This window comes from Pseudorasbora parva, chromosome 4 (genome assembly GCF_024679245.1).
Source record: "Pseudorasbora parva isolate DD20220531a chromosome 4, ASM2467924v1, whole genome shotgun sequence".
Lineage (NCBI taxonomy): Eukaryota > Metazoa > Chordata > Actinopteri > Cypriniformes > Gobionidae > Pseudorasbora > Pseudorasbora parva.
In genome coordinates, this window is record NC_090175.1 from 15,021,363 (window position 1) to 15,039,502 (window position 18,140).

At 40.2% G+C, this 18,140-nt stretch overlaps 1 protein-coding gene across 2 annotated transcripts in view; it reads left to right on the plus strand.

Moving 5' to 3' along the window:
• Window positions 1–18,140, plus strand: part of neurl1aa (neuralized E3 ubiquitin protein ligase 1Aa) — a 100,362-nt gene that overhangs the window by 33,858 nt on the left and 48,364 nt on the right. The window contains exon 1 of one of the 2 annotated variants that reach the window (XM_067441006.1): window positions 12,571–12,785. The exons of the other annotated variant lie outside the window; for it this stretch is intronic. Within the exon in view, the coding sequence (XP_067297107.1) occupies window positions 12,752–12,785 (34 nt within the window). The 5' untranslated portion in view covers window positions 12,571–12,751. Of the gene's footprint in view, window positions 1–12,570; window positions 12,786–18,140 lie in introns of those variants that run through there. 2 annotated transcript variants of the gene reach the window in all.

An 18,140-nucleotide genomic window follows, 5' to 3' on the forward strand; every position in this document is an offset into this window, starting at 1 on the left:
AATTCAGCAAAATGTGTGAAAATATGGAACAGCTGGAGTGGATTAACACTAATATAATGAATAATAAACAGCTTGTAATGATCAGATCAGTCATTTTTACGATACACGACTTCTACAAGTAATGCCATATGGTGGATGTAAGCCCACCTATCTATCTATCTATCTATCTATCTATCTATCTATCTATCTATCTATCTATCTATCTATCTATCTATCTATCTATCTATCTATCTATCTATCTATCTATCTATCTATCTATCTATCTATCTATCTATCCGTCCGTCCGTCCGTCCGTCCGTCCGTCCGTCCGTCCGTCCGTCCTTCCGTCCGTCCGTCCGTCCGTCGCCAAAAGTATTAAGACACCTCTCCAAATCATTGAATTCAGGTGTTCCAATCACTTCCATGGCCAAAGGTGTAAAACAGGGGTCCTCAGACTCGGTCCTGGAGGGCCACTGTCCTGCAGAGTTTAGCTCCAACCCCAATCAAACACACCTGAACCAGCACATCAATGTATTACTAGGTCCTATAAAGGTATTGATTAGCTGTTTCAGGTTTGTTTGATTGGGGTATGAGCTAAACTCTGCAGGACAGTGGCCCCCCAGGACTGAGTGTGGGGACCCCTGGTGTAAAAAATCAAAACCTGGACTCTGCAGTGACGAATCGCGCTTGTCTGTCTGGCAATCTGAAAGACGAGTCTGGGTTTGGAGGATGGCAGGAGAACAGTACTTGTCTGACTATATTGTGCCAAGTGTAAAGTTTGATGGAGGGGTGATTACGATGTGGGGTTGTTTTTCAGGGGTTTGGCTTGACCCCTTAGTTCCAGTGAAAGGAAGTCTTAATGCTTCATCATATCAAAGCATTTTGGACAATTTCATGCTCCCAACTTTGTGGAATCCATGTGGGGATGGCCACTTTCTGTTCCAATATGACTGCATACCAGTGCACAAAGCAAGGTCCATAAAGACATGGATAAGCGAGTTTGGTGTGGAGGAGCTTGACTGGCCTGCACAGAGTCCTGAACTTACCCCAATATAACACATTTGGGATGAGTTAGAGCAGAGACTGCAAGCCACCCTTCTCGTCCAACATCAGTGCCTGACCTCACATATGTGCTTCTAGAGGAATGCTCAAAAATTCCCAAAAATACACTCCTAAACCTTGTGGAAAGCCTTCCCAGAAGAGTTAAAGCTGTCATAGCTGCAAAGGGTGGGCCAACTCCATATTAAACCCTACAGATTAAGAATGGGATGTCATACTGTCTGCCTATCCATCAAGTATGACCATTTCAGCAAGTATGATCTGTTTCACATTTAATATTATTGAATCTTCCTCTAGAATAACTTACTTTTAGTTTAAACAACTATAAGGCTTCTTTTAGATTGTGTGTGTGCGTGCGTGTACGTGTACGTGTACGTGTACGTGTGCGTGTGTGTGTGTGTGTGTGTGTGTGTGTGTGTGTGTGTGTGTGTGTGTGTGTGTGTGTTGTAGTATATTATTAAACCCCAATGACAGATCCTTTTACCACTTGACTTTCATCTCTTCTCATTAGTTCACTATGAGCTCAGTACTCTCTACTCTTTTATTAAATTTAATAAGCTCAATTCTACACCCAGGATGCAATCTGATTTAAGAAAATAATAATAATTACGATGAAATATAGCTCTACATATCATGGTACTATCATGGTATGTAAATAGTAAAGCATATATGAAAGTTAATCACTCATATTTGTATTGCCATTAGATAACATTGTTCAACCACTGTCAGTTTTGTAAAAGAGCACCAATGCTGAGCTGTTTACTTCTCTCTCTTCCTGCACATGTCTGTAATAATGAGAGCATCTAATGTTTCTTTGTAATATTTTGCACATGGTATGCTGCTGTACAAGAGGTCTGTATTTGAATGGTCTTGTTTAGTGCGTGTGTGTGTGTGTGTGTGTGTGTGTGTGTGTGTGTGTGTGTGTGTGTGTGTGTGTGTGTGTGTGTGTGTGTGTGTGTGTGTGTGTGTGTGTGTGTGTGTGTGTGTGTGTGTGTGTGTGTGTGTGTGTGTGTGTGTGTGTGTGTGTGTGTGTGTGTGTGTAGACCCTCCTCTGCAGCTGCCTCCATATTTAGTTACTGCAGTGACTCAGTAGAAAAGAAAGAATCATCTTTGCTACTCTTGCCATATTGGATGTACTTCTTTTATACCTATTACTTTTGGTTTCTGTACACAATACAATGATTTGTTGGTACCATTGAAACACCACAATTGTAATACTCTTTGCTGTACCGACAACCTGCATAAGATAACAGTATACAATCCAAGATAGCCTTATCTGAATCTGGATAACTAGCTGGTTACTTTACCATGATGAGTGCCCTACAAAAAATAAGCAAGCAAACAATCAAACCGTTTGCAGCCAAAAGTCACAGATTTACTTCAAGTGAAGTAGACACAAGATTACACTTTATTTAAATGTGACATAATGTACTTACTCAAAATAGTACTGAGCAATGTTAAGTAACTACTTACTATAGAGTTAGGGTAGGATTTAGTTACTTGTAATTATGCATCAATTACTGTTATTACTATAGTAAGTAACATGTAGTAATGTGTAACTATGTCACCTTAAAATAAAGTGTCATAAATCAGGTCAAATCAAGGTAGCTTGCTGTGGTTGGTAAACACCTTCAAACTACCGATTGGTCCATGGCGATTGTGTAATAGGTAGGTCTGCTCCACTTTTTTTTTGGCAAGGAAATCTTCTCTGGTTAATTTGTTCTGTTCAGTTTGTTGAGGTCATACGCGAGTAAAAACATGAACACAATTAAGAGCCGCTTCATAGTAGAAATTTAAGTTAAACTGTTTAGTGAAAGCAACACTTAAGCCGTTTTTCATGTTACATAATGTAAAGCTGATTGTTTTAATGTATATTGTATAACGTGCTATATAAATTAACGTGGTGTTAACTTACCAACGTTTGTAAAATGCTAGGAGGAGCGTGACAAGGCACTGAGAATCTACATACCTGATTCCAAAAAAGTTGGGATACTGTTCAAATTTTTTATAAAAACAGAATGCCACGATGTGGAAGATTCAAATTTCAATATGTTATTCAGAATACAACATAGACGACATATAAAATGTTTAAACTGAGAAAATGTATAATTTTAAGGGGAAATAAGTTGCTTTTAAATTGAATGGCATCAACACATCAGAAAAAAGTTGGGAGAAGGCCATGTTTACCACTGTGTGGCATCCCATTTTCTTTTTATAACAGTCTGCAAACGTTTGAGGAGACAAGTTGCTCAAGTTTAGGAAAAGGAATGTTGTCCCATTCTTGTCTAATACAGGCTTCTAGTTGCTCAACTGTCTTAGGTCTTCTTTGTCACATCTTCCTCTTTATGATGCGCCAAATGTTTTCTGTGGGTAAAAGATCTGGACTGCAGGCTGGCCATTTCAGTACCCGGATCCTTCTTCTACACAGCCATGATGTTTTAATTAATGCAGTATGTGGTCTGGCATTGTCATGTTTGAAAATATAAGGTCTTCCCTGAAAGAGACGACGTCTGGATGGGAGCATATGTTGTTCTAGAACTTGGATATACCTTTCAGCATTGATGGTGCCTTTCCAGATGTGTAAGCTGCCCAGGCCACACACACTCATGCAACCCCATACCATCAGAGATGCAGGCTTCTGAACTGAGCGCTGATAACAACTTGTGTTGTCCTTGTCCCCTTTAGTCTGGATGACATGGCGTCCAAATTTTTTTCAAATTTTGATTTGTCTGACCAAAGAGCAGTTTTCAGCTTTGCCACAGTCCATTTTAAATGAGCCTTGGCCCAGAGAAAACACCTGCGCTTCTGGATCATGTTTAGATATGGCTTCTTTTTTGACCTATAGAGTTTTAGCCAGCAATGGCGAATGGCACAGTGGATTGTGTTTACCAAAAATGTTTTCTGGAAGTATTTCTGAGCCCATGCTGTAATTTACATCAGCATTCCTGTATGTGATGCAGTGCCGTCTAAGGGCCGAAGATCACGGGCATGCAGTATGTTTTTCCGGCCTTGAACCTGACGCACAGAGATTGTTCCAGATTCTCTGAATCTTTGGATGATATTATGCTCTATAAATGATAATAACTTTAAACTCTTTGCAATTTTTCTCTGAGAAACTTCTTTCTGATATTGCTCCACTATTTTTCAACTTTGGCTAAAACAGCCATCCAATCACAGTGGAGGAGGGGCGGGACAAATACAGCATGAACAACTGCCACATTCTGCTTGCACAACATCAACAGATGACAACAAAAAGCATAATAATGGAATGGATATTCCTTATCATAGCAAGCAAAGAGTCTCTCAACTGAAAAATATGCTACGCTGCCAAAACGCGGTGCTTTTTTAGCAGAGTGCATAGCGTTTTCAGCTGGCTAACCTTTGGTGGACATACTGCTGAACAGCTTTTTTCTCACCGCTGTCGTTTTTGGTGTGTATTCATTTTGTTTTTGAGAGGAAAGTGTGCAGCACATATTTGACAAATGTATCACCGCTCTCAGCTAAATAGCATTGGGATGTTTGATAACAGTGTACCGTTGGAACGGTATTTTAAAAATACCTTCATTTGGGAGACTAGATAAGACCAGCAAATCATCTTAGACTTAGTTTTGTTTTTCTTTTAAAACACACTATACACCAGTCACTAGCTGAATCTACTTAACAAGCCTTTTTCAGCAGACTGCCATCATAATTTCTAGCTAAAACTGATTTACATCAATTATACATGTTCAAAATACATAAAACATGCATTAACAATGCATGTAATTCATACAGAATACAAACATTCACATTTGATGTAGCTGAATATGTGTATGCTCACAGTATTTCTTTATCACAGACGTGTGTGATTTGAACCCTGTGAAACCATGATCTCTTGTTGTCGTGGAAACCTCCATATACTCTGCAGCTGCCGTAGAACAGCAGATGATGGCAGTAAAAACAAGAGCGTTCACACACTCACCAACATTGCACACAGAGACACATTCACCTTTGGGGACAGGGAGTGTTTACTTGATACACACCAGCTAACACGGCACCACGACACTAGCAGCAATGCCTGTCCTGCCCTTGATCAATATTATCAAGCTAAATTGGGCTCTGGCCTGCAGTTTTCTCATCTACCAAACAACAACGAAGAGATACTCCGCTAGAGGCAAGAATCATTCAAGAGTGTATGATTCACTTGACGTTATACAATATCAAAGTAAACATTTAGAATCCACATAATGGAAACATCTGCAGTCTCAAAGTCCAACACATTACCCAAACTGGACATTCGGCAACTAAAGAACACTCAGTGTCTGACCCTGCCAAGCAACAGTGAGACTGATTAGTGTTTATCCACATGTCAGGAAAAGTCCTCTGTATGGTCAACGTAAATGCCGGCAGTTGCTGACAGATGATAAATGGGGTTCCAACAGTGAATATATGGAGAAAAAGGCAAACAAAGAATTTATTATGAAAAAATATGGCATGGAGGGAGATACAACTGTGGCGGATTTCCAATGAAAAATATAGGCCTACACATAAGTCCTAAAGAGTTAGTAACCATACTAACCATTGGTGCATCCATATATGTGTGTGTGTGTGTGTGTGTGTGTGTGTGTGTGTGTGTGTGTGTGTGTGTGTGTGTGTGTGTGTGTGTGTGTGTGTGTGTGTGTGTGTGTGTGTGTGTGTGTGTGTGTGTGTGTGAGCCTGTTTATGTGGTTTATGAGGACACAAATTTGTATAACTACATGGGTATTACACTGGTATTACACTATAAATGTGGTTTATGAGGACGTTTCAAATGTCCTCATAATTCAAATGGCCTTAAAAACATACTAAAAGATGTTTTTTTGAGAAAGTAAAAATGCAGAATGTTTCCTGTGATGGGTAGGTTTAGGGGCAGGGGCAGTGTAAGGGGATAGAAAATACGGTTTGTACGGTATAAAAACCATTACGCCTATGGAGAGTCCCTGTAAACCACATAGACCAACATGTGTGTGTGTTTGTGTGTGTGTGTGTTCGTTCCCACATAAGTGTAAAGTTGGTTTGCGTTTATCCTGTTCTCCTTTACTAGTTTACTTCCCGACAACATCTTGTCTGTAATTAAAGGGGGGGGGGGGGGGTGAAACACTTAGTTTCAGTCAATCTCATGTCAATCTTGAGTACCTACAGAGTAGTATTGCATCCTTCATATCTCGGAAAAGTCTTTAGTTTTATTATATTTATAAAAGAAAGATAGGCTGTACCGAGTCTTTCCGGGGGGAAAAAACGAGCGGCTGGAGGCGTATCGTGTGGGCGGAGCTAAAGAATGACGAGCACGGAGCTACTGCACGAGAGCTTCTGACATAGTCATACGTGGAAAAGAAACCGTTACCCTAAATAAACCATGGCTATCAATCAGATTCAACTAATACATATATGATCCAGAATCAGATCCGGAGGATGAAATAAATTGAACAGGAGAAACAGCAACAGCAGGACGTCCGTCTCTGTGGTATGTACTGTATTTAGTGGCCTGTCAACATTTGCGTTTGTTTACTCGAGGTTTATGATGACATGATTTGGTTTATGGACTATTGTATGTGACTAAACCTTAGCAGTAGCAAGCAAAATGGTTTTGCACGTCAGACTAGTGTATGTAAAAATTAAAAAAAACAATAGAGTAACGTTAGTGCATTTGAATGAAGAAGCACGCTTTGTGAGAACGTCCCCATAAACAAACTGACCCCTATATTGGTCAGCTAAACAAATGTATTTAAACACACCATAGATTGCATGCTCCACTGATAAATTAACTATACACGATCGTGTTGTTTACTGATGTTTACTTAAGCGACGATAGCCAACATAGACATTTGAAGCAGTTTTACTCACCGCCTGCTTCCAAAGCACAACCGTGAACCTTTATCGCTGGGACCGCTCCGTCAAAAACACACTTCTTGTTGATTTGGTGAAGTCCTGACAGCAGTGACCGTGGAGATCCACTTTTGCGACGCGACTGAAGCGTGATGTGACGCTTCTCGTTATTTCTGCGTTCAGATCGGTTCAGATGCAGCGCTGCCTTCCCGGAATGCTGTGCGGGCGCATTAAAGTCGCTTGACTTCACCCATAGGAATAAAGTGAAGCGCGGCACGACAGAAGTGTTGTTCAGACGAGTGGATCTGCTGCACCTGAGAGCAGTGTTTATGGGCGTGCATTTCCTCTCTCGCTCTAGTCACACGCCTACGGCCCATACAAGGACCTTCCGCTCCGTCGACGTCAAGCGGACCCATACTCGAAAAAAACTCTCCGAAACTTGTGAGAAACCGGAAGGAGTATTTTTGACACAGAAATACTCCATCAAACGTCCAACATTAGTTTTTGAAACTTTGTCCATGTTTAGGATAGGCATCCAAGTCTTTAACAGTGTAAAAAGCTCAGTATGCATGAAACAGCATTTCACCCCCCCCCCCCAAGCATGTTATTGTTCCCTCTCTCACATTATAGACTAGTTAAAAAAAGATGAGTTAGTATGAATTAAAACATTTATTATTCAAATTATTCAAAAAATACTTTTCCAGAGAACCGTGCAATAATTCTGGTGAATATAGGTTTTAGTTGTATAATAAATGCCATTTATCTCAAGTTAAACAATTAATTAACTGACTGACAATGCATTATAAAACTTGTGACATTATAATAATTCAAGGTTGAGACCATGTGCAGGATTAATGTAATTATGAGGTCTAATTATAAAACATAAATTGGAAGTATTTTGACATAGGATGAGAAATATAATGGATGGCTCTATTAGCAGGGCCTCTCCAAAGCATTATATCTATCTGAGTGTATTATGTAAGAGAATATGTGTCTAGCATTAAAGTAGAGAGGGGCAACCTCGTGAGAACCTAATGCAGCATGCACAAACACAATACACAGATATACAGCCTCAGCAAACTCCCCTGAGACTGCAGGATTGATGTTGTATCTGCAAAGGAACATTCCCACTTTGGGATCTGAATCCTAAAGGTCAGCATAATTGGCCTTGGCTGTCTCCCCAGCTCTCAAATGCAGGTTGGGGTTCAGCCACAGTGCCTGTCAAGTCATCTATAAGTGCTGTTCCAGCTTCGGCTGTCTTTTGATTCTAATGAGGATAGTATTTCGTGGACACTTTGTCAGTCAGGATTCCAATTACAATGGGCATCCAATCATTTCAGGTTTCAGAGTTTAGATATTTTTATAGGTACATAAAGCACTTACCATAAATTTGTTTAGCCAGAGTATATAGTGAGAATAGTCGAAAGCCATTGCAGTGTACACACACACACACACACACACACACACACACACACACACACACACACCTGGTTCCCTATCTTTGTGGGGACTCTCCATAGACTTAATGCTTTTTATACTGTACAAACTTATATCCTCTTACACTAACCCTATGTGGACCTCAATTTAGGTCATCACGGTGACACGAGTACCCATGGGTCAGTGTGCATTCCAGTGTTGTAGTACTCAGACTCTGTCTCGTTGTTTGATTGACATGTCCAGTGATTGGTGATTTTCTTGTCTGCAACTGCGCATGACTTGAGACTAACGTTGGGGGGAAAAAACCTTGCAGAGGAGTACAGTTCCAACTATGGTAAAAACATGGTTGAATGATATATTTATCAACTGTTATTTTAATATATTTTCTGTTTACAAAGAAGGACAAAAGTGTCACAGAGAAAAACTAATCTTGTTTAATTAAATAATTTAAAAAAATTAATACCGATAATATGACTGCTGACAGTCTCAAAACTGAACATCTTCCCCAAAAAATGTCTAACAGAATGCATGCCATATGGCCACCACCCTTTCTCCTTCATGAGCATTCACACTTTCCATTAAAAAGACAGCAATTTTTCTGCAGTCACTGTTGTGCACGCCCTCCGTAACTAAAAACTTAATTAGTTATAATGTTGTTTGTGGATTTTCTCTGGTCTCAACCCCCTCTGAACTCGATCTTGATTCTGACTCAACCCTCTCTGAACTCTGACTCAACCCTCTCTGGTCCTGGTCTCGACTCGGACTCAGCCCTCTCTGAATTCGGTCTCGACTCGGACTCAACCCTCTCTGAACTCGGTCTCAACTCGGACTCAACCCTCTCTGAACTTGGACTCAACCCTCTCTGAACTCGGTCTCGACTCGGACTCAACCCTCTCTGAACTTGGTGTTGACTCGGACTCAACCCTCTCTGAACTCAGTCTCGACTCGGACTTAACCCTCTCTGAACTCTGTCTCGACTGGGACTCAACCCTCTCTAAACTCTGTCTCGACTTCAACTCAACCCTCTCTGAACTCGGGTCTCGACTGGGACTCAACCCTCTCTGAACTCTGTCTCGACTCGGACTCAACCCTCTCTGAACTCGGTCTCGACTCGGACTCAACACTCTCCGAACTCGATCTCTACTCTGACTCAACCCTCTCTGAACTCGGTCTCGACTCGGACTCAACCCTCTCTGAACTCGATCTCGACTAGGACTCAACCCTCTCTGAACTCTGTCTCGACTCAGACTCAACACTCTCCGAACTCGATCTCTACTCTTACTCAACCCTTTTGGAACTCGGTCTCGACTCGGACTCAACCCTCTCTGAACTCGGTCTCGACTGGGACTCAACCCTCTCTGAACTCTGTCTCGACTCGGACTCAACCCTCTCTGAACTCGGTCTCGACTGGGACTCAACCCTCTCTGAACTCGGTCTCGACTTGGACTCAACCCTCTCTGAACTCGATCTCGACTGGGACTCAATCCTCTCTGAACTCGGGACTCAATCCTCTCTAAACTTGGTCTTGACTCGGACTAAACCCTCTCTGAACTCGGGACTCGACCCTCTCTGAACTCGGTCTCGACTCGTACTTAACCCTCTCTGAACTCGATCTCGACTCTGACTCAACCCTCTTGGAACTCGGTCTGGACTCGGACTCAACCCTCTCTGAACTCGGTCTCGACTCGGACTCAACCCTTTCTGAACTCGGTCTCGACTCGGACTCAACCCTCTCTGAACTCGGTCTCAACTTGGACTCAACCCTCTCTGAACTCGGTCTCGACTGGGACTCAACTCTCTCTGAACTCGGTCTCGACTTGGACTTAACCCTCTCTGAACTCGGTCTCGACTGGGACTCAACCTTCTCTGAACTCGGGACTCAACCCTCTCTGAACTTGGTCTTGACTTGGACTCAACCCTCTCTGAACTCGGGACTCAACCCTCTCTGAACTCGGTTCAACTCTGAAAACCTTTTTTGTACATAAGCATTTTCTTGGTGGACTAGATCTGCTACACTACACTGAGTGTAGTCTATTGCCGAAGAATGCACATAAACACAGTGAACAGGACATGAGTTGCTGCAAGGAGAGTAGGGGGAACCCCCTAGCAAATCTAGACAGGTGGTGCTGGGGAAGGTGGAGGGCTATAAAAATTCCCATGCCGTGCTACACTGAGATGATCCAGTTCTGGACAGGAATACATACAGGTAGATAGATTGATTGGGCTGTCAGCTGTCAACTTTAAGAGAGCCAATCAGCTGCTCGGATGAGTTTCGTGACTGAACTATGACTATATCATCTGTCTTGCATACAGAAAACAAAAGGACTCCAGCAGTTACTTCAACTCCCAAACCAATTAATGGCAAGCATGCACTGTCATACTTCTCAGAAGAAGGATCTCTGTAAGAGCACCATTAATTTCTGTTTGTCATGTATTGTAAAGGATATCGATTTATCATTCATTCAGTGCTAATGAAAGACGTATGACAATCCCCTATACTTGTACACAAAAGTAGCACAAGCATTTGTGGGTTTCGGGCATGAGCTCCCAAAAATGTGTGCACCATGTGTGAGCAAGAGTGCAGCAATCAGCCCATCGTTGTGGAGTAAGCGATGATTTCATTTTGATCAAAGTGGTGGTGTTCTGGAGCGAAGGCCTGTGGTTTGTTATGGTTCCCTTCAAAATTCCAATTGTTAAAAAGGGGATGGCAAAAAAAAAAAGTAAATATTATTGCTAACGTGATTTTAGTGTATAATGTTTTCCACGTAATCAGAAAAGCAATAGTGAGAATGAGTTTAATTAAGTCTCTATCCTCCCAGCCCTTTTTTGATCACATATATTTATTAACTTGAAACAGGCTTTTTTTATTATTAACTGATTTATGTAACCAACTGAAAATTCTGCCATGTCAATTCTAAAGTGTTATGAATTAACCGTCCCCTGAACTGAATCAGAAATAACACTGGCTAAAGAAACGTTTCTTAAAGTGGATGAGGTTCAAATCTGGGTTAGGACTACCTGTTTCCAGATCAGTAGAGTGATAGTATAAGTAGATTGACCCGAGATGACATTAGCAGGGCATAATTCTTAAGGGTAAAATAAGAGAGAGAGAGAACAGCATTCTCCCCAGAAAGCCAGGTGTAACAGCATTCTCCCCAGAAAGCCAGGGAGGAAAGGAATATGCACTGGGGTTTTTAACATAGACCAACTCAGTCATTCTGCTGAGATGTAGCCATATGGACTTTGTTTGGCATTGTACTGTATCTCAAAGACATGACAAGAAAGGGATTGTAAACATAATTTTCCTAAAAGCATATTGCTTTTGTCATTATTTTGTGGCTGTTTGCTAAAATCCATTCTTCTTTTGTCACTTCCTCTTTACTTGAAATTGAAAGCTGTACTTCCTCTTATAGATATTGCTTTAGGTCAACCACATGAGGGAAGTGTGCATAACCTCCTGACACCCAACAGTGCATTTTTTGTTTACTATAGTGGACAAACATTTTTGTAACTATTAGAGAACACAGTTTTTCTTAAAAAAAAAAAAAAAAAAAAAAAAAAAAAAAGGACAGTAAGTGACTTCATGAATATAATAACATTTGGACATTTGACAGCCCTTTCTTCCTTTGACCTTGGAAAATAAAATGACATGGAGAAAAAAATAAATTATATATATATATATATATATATATATATATATATATATATATATATATATATATATATATATATATATATATATATATATATATATATATATTAATGTTGTCCCTGAATCCATACATTATATTACAAATTTACTAATTACTTTAAATAGTTAATAAATAATCTTGAATATCACTAACCGTTCATTAGATTCAAGGATTTTAAATTTCAATACCAAACGCAGCACTGAAAAAAATTATAAATGTAGGCCTAAACAGCTTTGGGTAAGTTTTATCCCCCCAAACCTAAAAAAAAAAAAAAACATCAGAAGAAAATTACAGAAAAAATGTAGGGAACGTAATTAAGTAGGCTACAGGCTACTACTTACTTAGTAATGCATTGCACACACACACAACACTGTAAATTAATACGTGAATAGTATTAATACTTCCAAAGCATTCATTTAAGAAAATATTAGGTTATACAGTGGATGTTGTGCTTTTCTTGAGTATTTGATATGTCTGCGTGGGTCTGTAGTGGAGGGGAGTGACACCCAGTGAAGCGCTCTTAGACTCCGCCTTCTATGTAAATGAGTCAGTGTGGCGCTGGTGTCCGCGCGCTCAGTCAATGAGCACCGAGACAGGAGGAGTGTCCGACTGTTTACATCTCGTTTCGGGGGGCCGAGAGATATTTTCCTCCAGCATGATGTCGGTGTGGAATTATCGCTCTCTCAACCTTTGAGAAATAAACGCGGCCAGCGCAAAACAGTGACCCGGCGTTGAGAGTCATGGGAGGCCAGATAACCCGAAACGCCTTGTACGGTGAGGAACTGCGTTAAGGATCTACATGCAACCGCTGAATGATGTTCCTTCTGTTTGCCTGCTGATGAAGGGTCCGACACGCGCTGCTTCAGCTGCATTGTAAAGAATAGATAGAATTAAGTGAATTTGGAAGGAAAACGCCTGCCTTTAAAATATTACATACATGCAATACTTGCAGCACAATACACAATTTCGAACTCAAGTCATAGACTTAATGTAGACTGTATTTGTATAGGTTTCTGAAGAGCGCGTCTCCGCGTCCAGGCGCTCGTGTCAGTGAACGCGCTTTCGACATCAGACGTGTTTCCCCCACAGCAGCTTGAAAGCGTAAGAAAGGGAAGGGAATTTGTGGGGATTCCCTCTGTTGTTGGAAATAAGACCGGGTTACTGCGGATTTTCCACACCGGTTCGTGTTATTAGGCGATTTACAAGCCCGTGAAGCAGCTGCCTCAAAGGAGAACCAAATAAATCGATAAATCAATTGATTGGTTTTTACATAAAATGCTCGGTTGAGAGTTACTCAGAGTAGATAGTCAACTGAAATGTCCTGAAATACATGTTCAGGCTGTTGTGCTGGTAGAGGTTTTGGCAGGCTAAACATGTATTTATTGCCTTGCAATTTGCAACTAGTACGCTATCTATGTTATTATTTGATAGATAGATAGATAGATAGATAGATAGATAGATAGATAGATAGATAGATAGATAGATAGATAGATAGATAGATAGATAGATAGATAGATAGATAGATAGATTAGATTCAACATGGTTTAAATGTCATAAGTTGATCTGGTATGGGATGTTTTCCATTGGGCTGCAGGGTGAATGGGTGAACAATCTTCCTTGTTGGATGTGTGACTGTAACTGAAACAGACATGAGCAGTTGGTTTATGTAAATCTCTCCATCTTACTCTCTCTCTGCATGCAACTGATTGGCCTGGAGTTAATCTGAACCCTTGGTGGATCTGACCCACTTGATCATTAATTCTTATGAAAGCACTATATCACATCCAATTAGGTAAACATGGACTGGAGATACAACAGTTTAGTATGTGTAATAGCACCTGGTGTTAGTGCACTTGTTCCAAATGTTCTGAGTAAACCCCTGAGGAAATTTCTGAATTAAAATAAATAAATAATTAAATGAATCACATCGCAAAACCACAATGAGCAATATAATTGCAACAGCATACATTTATTTAAAAAAACAAAAACAGTCAGCTCAGAAAATGCATGATTGATGCCTTGAACTTGAACTTTAATTTTATTTTGGGAGCGTATTAAGAAAACTAAAGGAAATGATGGAAGAAGACATGGAAACAGGATTGGGAAATGACGCAAGCCAGACTCAAGCATCCTTTTTTGCTCAATGTATTAGTGCACAAACACTAGGCCAAAGTCCCTTAAAGGCAAGTCATTTCACTCGGCGGCCATCTTTGAAGCGCCTCTCTGAATGGCAGCTATTTCAGTCACGCAAGTACAGCATCTCTTTGAATGAAGAAATGTCAGATTAAATTCTCCAAAGCTGTTCACCAAGCTTACCATTCAATATCCTATTTAAAATCACCAATGAAATCTGACAACTCTCTTGTAAATGTTGTTTCCAAACATTCAAATCATGACACAAAAAAAAAAAAAAAAAAAAAATCAGGTTGGAGTCTTTGAAAACTTGATCGTCTAAAGGCAGCAGTGACTTCACCAATTGGCCCTTTTATTTAGAAGATGCGACTTATTCCGTCATACTGGACGTTGCACTTTCTCCCATTCATAGTAATATGAGTCAAGTCAAGTCAAATCACTTTTATTTATATAGCGCTTTTAACAATGCCAATTGTTTCAAAGCAGCTTCACAGTGTTAACAGGAAAATAATGCAACAGAATTTGATTTGGCTGTACAGCTGCTCTAGAGAAAACGGTGATGTCATTCAGTTAATTTCAGTTGTCATATAGTGTCAATGCAGGCAGATCAGTAAAATAGTTTAAATTTAAATGTCCTCAACTGAGCAAGCCAAAAGCCAAAGGCGAATATGAGTAAGCTGTCTTTGTATATCTAACGCTTTTGACTATAGGCTGCTGCTGATTCAACTGTGTTTTTAGTTTATCTAAAAACAGGTCGGTCAAAACCTACTGGTTTCTCTTTCCAGTTCCCATTTCTGAGTCAGGGATTGTTTTTCAGTTCTTGCAGCAGGCTGAAAGTGGATAAAAATTGCTTATCTGGGCACGCACACATCTTTCATCCTCAGATACAGTAGATTGTGGTGCTTAACTGATCTTCGTATGAAACAGAACTGGGAACTAGATTGTCTGGTTTGTAGTGTTTGCGCTGGATAGAGACATTTAATGTGTGTGTGTGTGTGTGTGTGTGTGTGTGTGTGTGTGTGTGTGTGTGTGTGTGTGTGTGTGTGCGTGTGTTTAAGACTGGTGGGTGTTTCTCAAGCACCTCTGGAACACATCCTGGCCTCTGAGGCAGGAAAGAGATGAATAATAAATAGTATTTTTTTTATAAAGGCTCTTAAAAATGGAACATTAAGACAGTTGTTCCAGATATTTGTCACTAGAAGGGAAAAAGCATCAACTTTCCACTTTGAACTGTTACAAATATACTCATATATATCGAATATGGACTGTTAAATGCAAATGTATTTGCATGTGGTTTTTGCATATGCAAATTCTCTGGTCTATTCTTTTTTGTACCGTTGTTTGATTTTCATATGGTTACATAATTCACGTAACATCATGCTGGAGGCAATCACACAGTGCAATTCATTCTTATTGGGGATGAAACTATATAAAACTGTAAAAAAAAGTAACCTGGTTGTCTTAAAATGAGTTCATTGAAACAATAAAGGAGAAACAGAAACTCCTTTTTCTGAACCTCATTAATTATCTAAGTTGATTTGACAAAAGATAAAAGGTTGTAATAAATCATGATCAAATAATTTTTTACAGTGTGGTACTGATAACCGATAAATTGTACTATATTACTAAAATATTAAAATATATAATATTAATTTACTACTTTGTCTAAAAAAAGCACAAAAGAGTGTTTAAAGTGATTTTAAATTATAATATAAAATTAGAAAAATTGATAGGCTTATTCATTTTGAGATTTTCTAAATACTACATTTGACATTGTTACTAAATGAGTAGTGACTGTACAGATAAACTTTAAGGGAAGTAATAAATGTAAAAATAGGAGAAATGACCATGCACAATTTAAAAATCCAAACACTAGCCAATATCGGCCAAAACCATAGCCTAGAAATCTAGACGCACCCTAGCGGCAGCAAATCTATTTTGAAGCCAGTGTCGTCTAGCAACTCTGCATAGACTTGTAAGCTGGAATAAACAATCTCTGGCCAGGCCAATCACATCGTGAATAGAGTCGGTGGGCGGGGCTTAACATAATGACGGCAGAGTTGCGCTTGCGTGCTACTAGTAAACAAAGAAGCTGGCGAACGGCGGTCTTTCGAATTTCCAGAGTCGGCTTTGGAAGACTTGGAGTTGAGCTTTTCTCTGAGAAAAGAACAAAGAACGGCACTGAAGTCATTCTTAAGAAGGGGAGATATGTTCAGAGTTTTGCTAACTGGATACGGTAAAAGTTTAATCTATCAACTAGCTCTGCTTCACCTTCGTTGCTCTGGTTGGTTGTAGGGCAATCCAATTGCATGCAGAGGGTGTTTGAAAGACAACCGTTTATCCCGCCTCTCGGATTGAGCCCTGTCAATGGTGAGTTCCCAGACTTGATTTGGGTCTGGCTTGTCAGGCTACCAAAACTATGTAAACTTATGCAAAGCCGATGGAAGCACAAATAAGAATAGCCAACAATGGTCGCAAGTTCTATTGACCTCTATTTGTAACGACGGAACTTACGACTTTTGGGAAACACACCCTAGTATGGGACGGGTATTCCGTGCATCCCGGATTCTTACTCATCAGTGCTGAATCAGTTATTTGCTGCTAATTTGTTTATAACAACACGGAAAGTATTGTAATTACCGAATCAATTACCTCAGTGTTATTTTTTGAATCCACAGTAAGACAGCCATGCACACAAACGACATGAGGAAACTGTTAGCACTGGAGTTTGTTTGGAATGGAATTTTTAATGGGGCATGTTGGGATTGATTATCAGTGATTGGTTGACACGCAGGCGCAGAGTCAGTGCACTGTAGTGACAGATTATTGTAAGGCAAACAAAGGAAGGGCTCTTATCTGCAATCCCTGCTGTGGTTACGTCGCTCAGTTAGTGTGTTGTGTCAGAAACATATGTCCGCAGGTCAGGTGCTGATGCTGCTAAGTAACCGTCTGCTGCACCTCTGCGGAGCACAACATCCTTGATGAGTCACTTAATCCTCGCTCTCACAACAGAAATTAAATGACATTACCACACACTGGTGTTTGTGTTTACGGATCAGATCACCTAAGAGCTGCCAGCCATGGCAGAAGACCAGAGCTTCATGATACTTTACTTTATTACAGGACAAGATAGTTGCTAATTGGCTTCAGGGCACAATTACATATAACATTCACACCCCAAGAACAAAAATAAAATCCAGTCTTCTTAACTGTCTTTAAACCTTGAATATTTCAAGGGGTCCTGGGTTTAATTCTGGTGGTTGACTGGGCCATTCAAACAACTTTATTTTCTTTCTCTGAAACCAATTCAGAGTCTCCTTAACAGTATGTTTTGGATCGTTGTCCTGCTGGAAGATCCACTTCCTGGTACACGGCTCCATTCATCTTCCCTTCAGTAGTATGGATCTGCCAGTGCCATGAGAAAAAAAACAGCCTCAGAACATGATGCTTCCACCTCCGAACTTCGCTGTTGGTATGGTGTTTTTAGGGTCATGCAGAGCATTTTCACCTCCAAATATGGCCTGTGGTATTATTGCCAAAAACTTTTCTTCCAGTAATTCACAGGCTTTTCCAAATGTTGTGTAGCAATGTTCAAACAAGCTTTAACATGTCTTACAAGCTTTAACATGAGTTTTGTGAGGAGATAATGTGTGTAGCTGGTTGATGGTGGAGTAATATTCCTTCCATTTGCGGATATTGGCCCAGTGGTGCTCACGGGAACATTTAGGAGTTGTGAAGGACGGTAACCAGTGCCGTTGTTATGTAGCTCTTTGCCTCTATCCATCATAAGATGTTTGTGTACTTCCACTAGAGGCGGCCAAGCCTTTTCTAACCATGTAATATTAAGATTTTGGGTCAAAATTTCATCTGAATGGCTTCACTGGAAGTGTTTAAAGGGATAATTCACCCAAAAACTGAAATTTCTTTAATCACTTGCCCTCATGTTGTTCCAAACCTGTAAGACTTTCATTCATTTTCTGAACGCAGATGAAGATC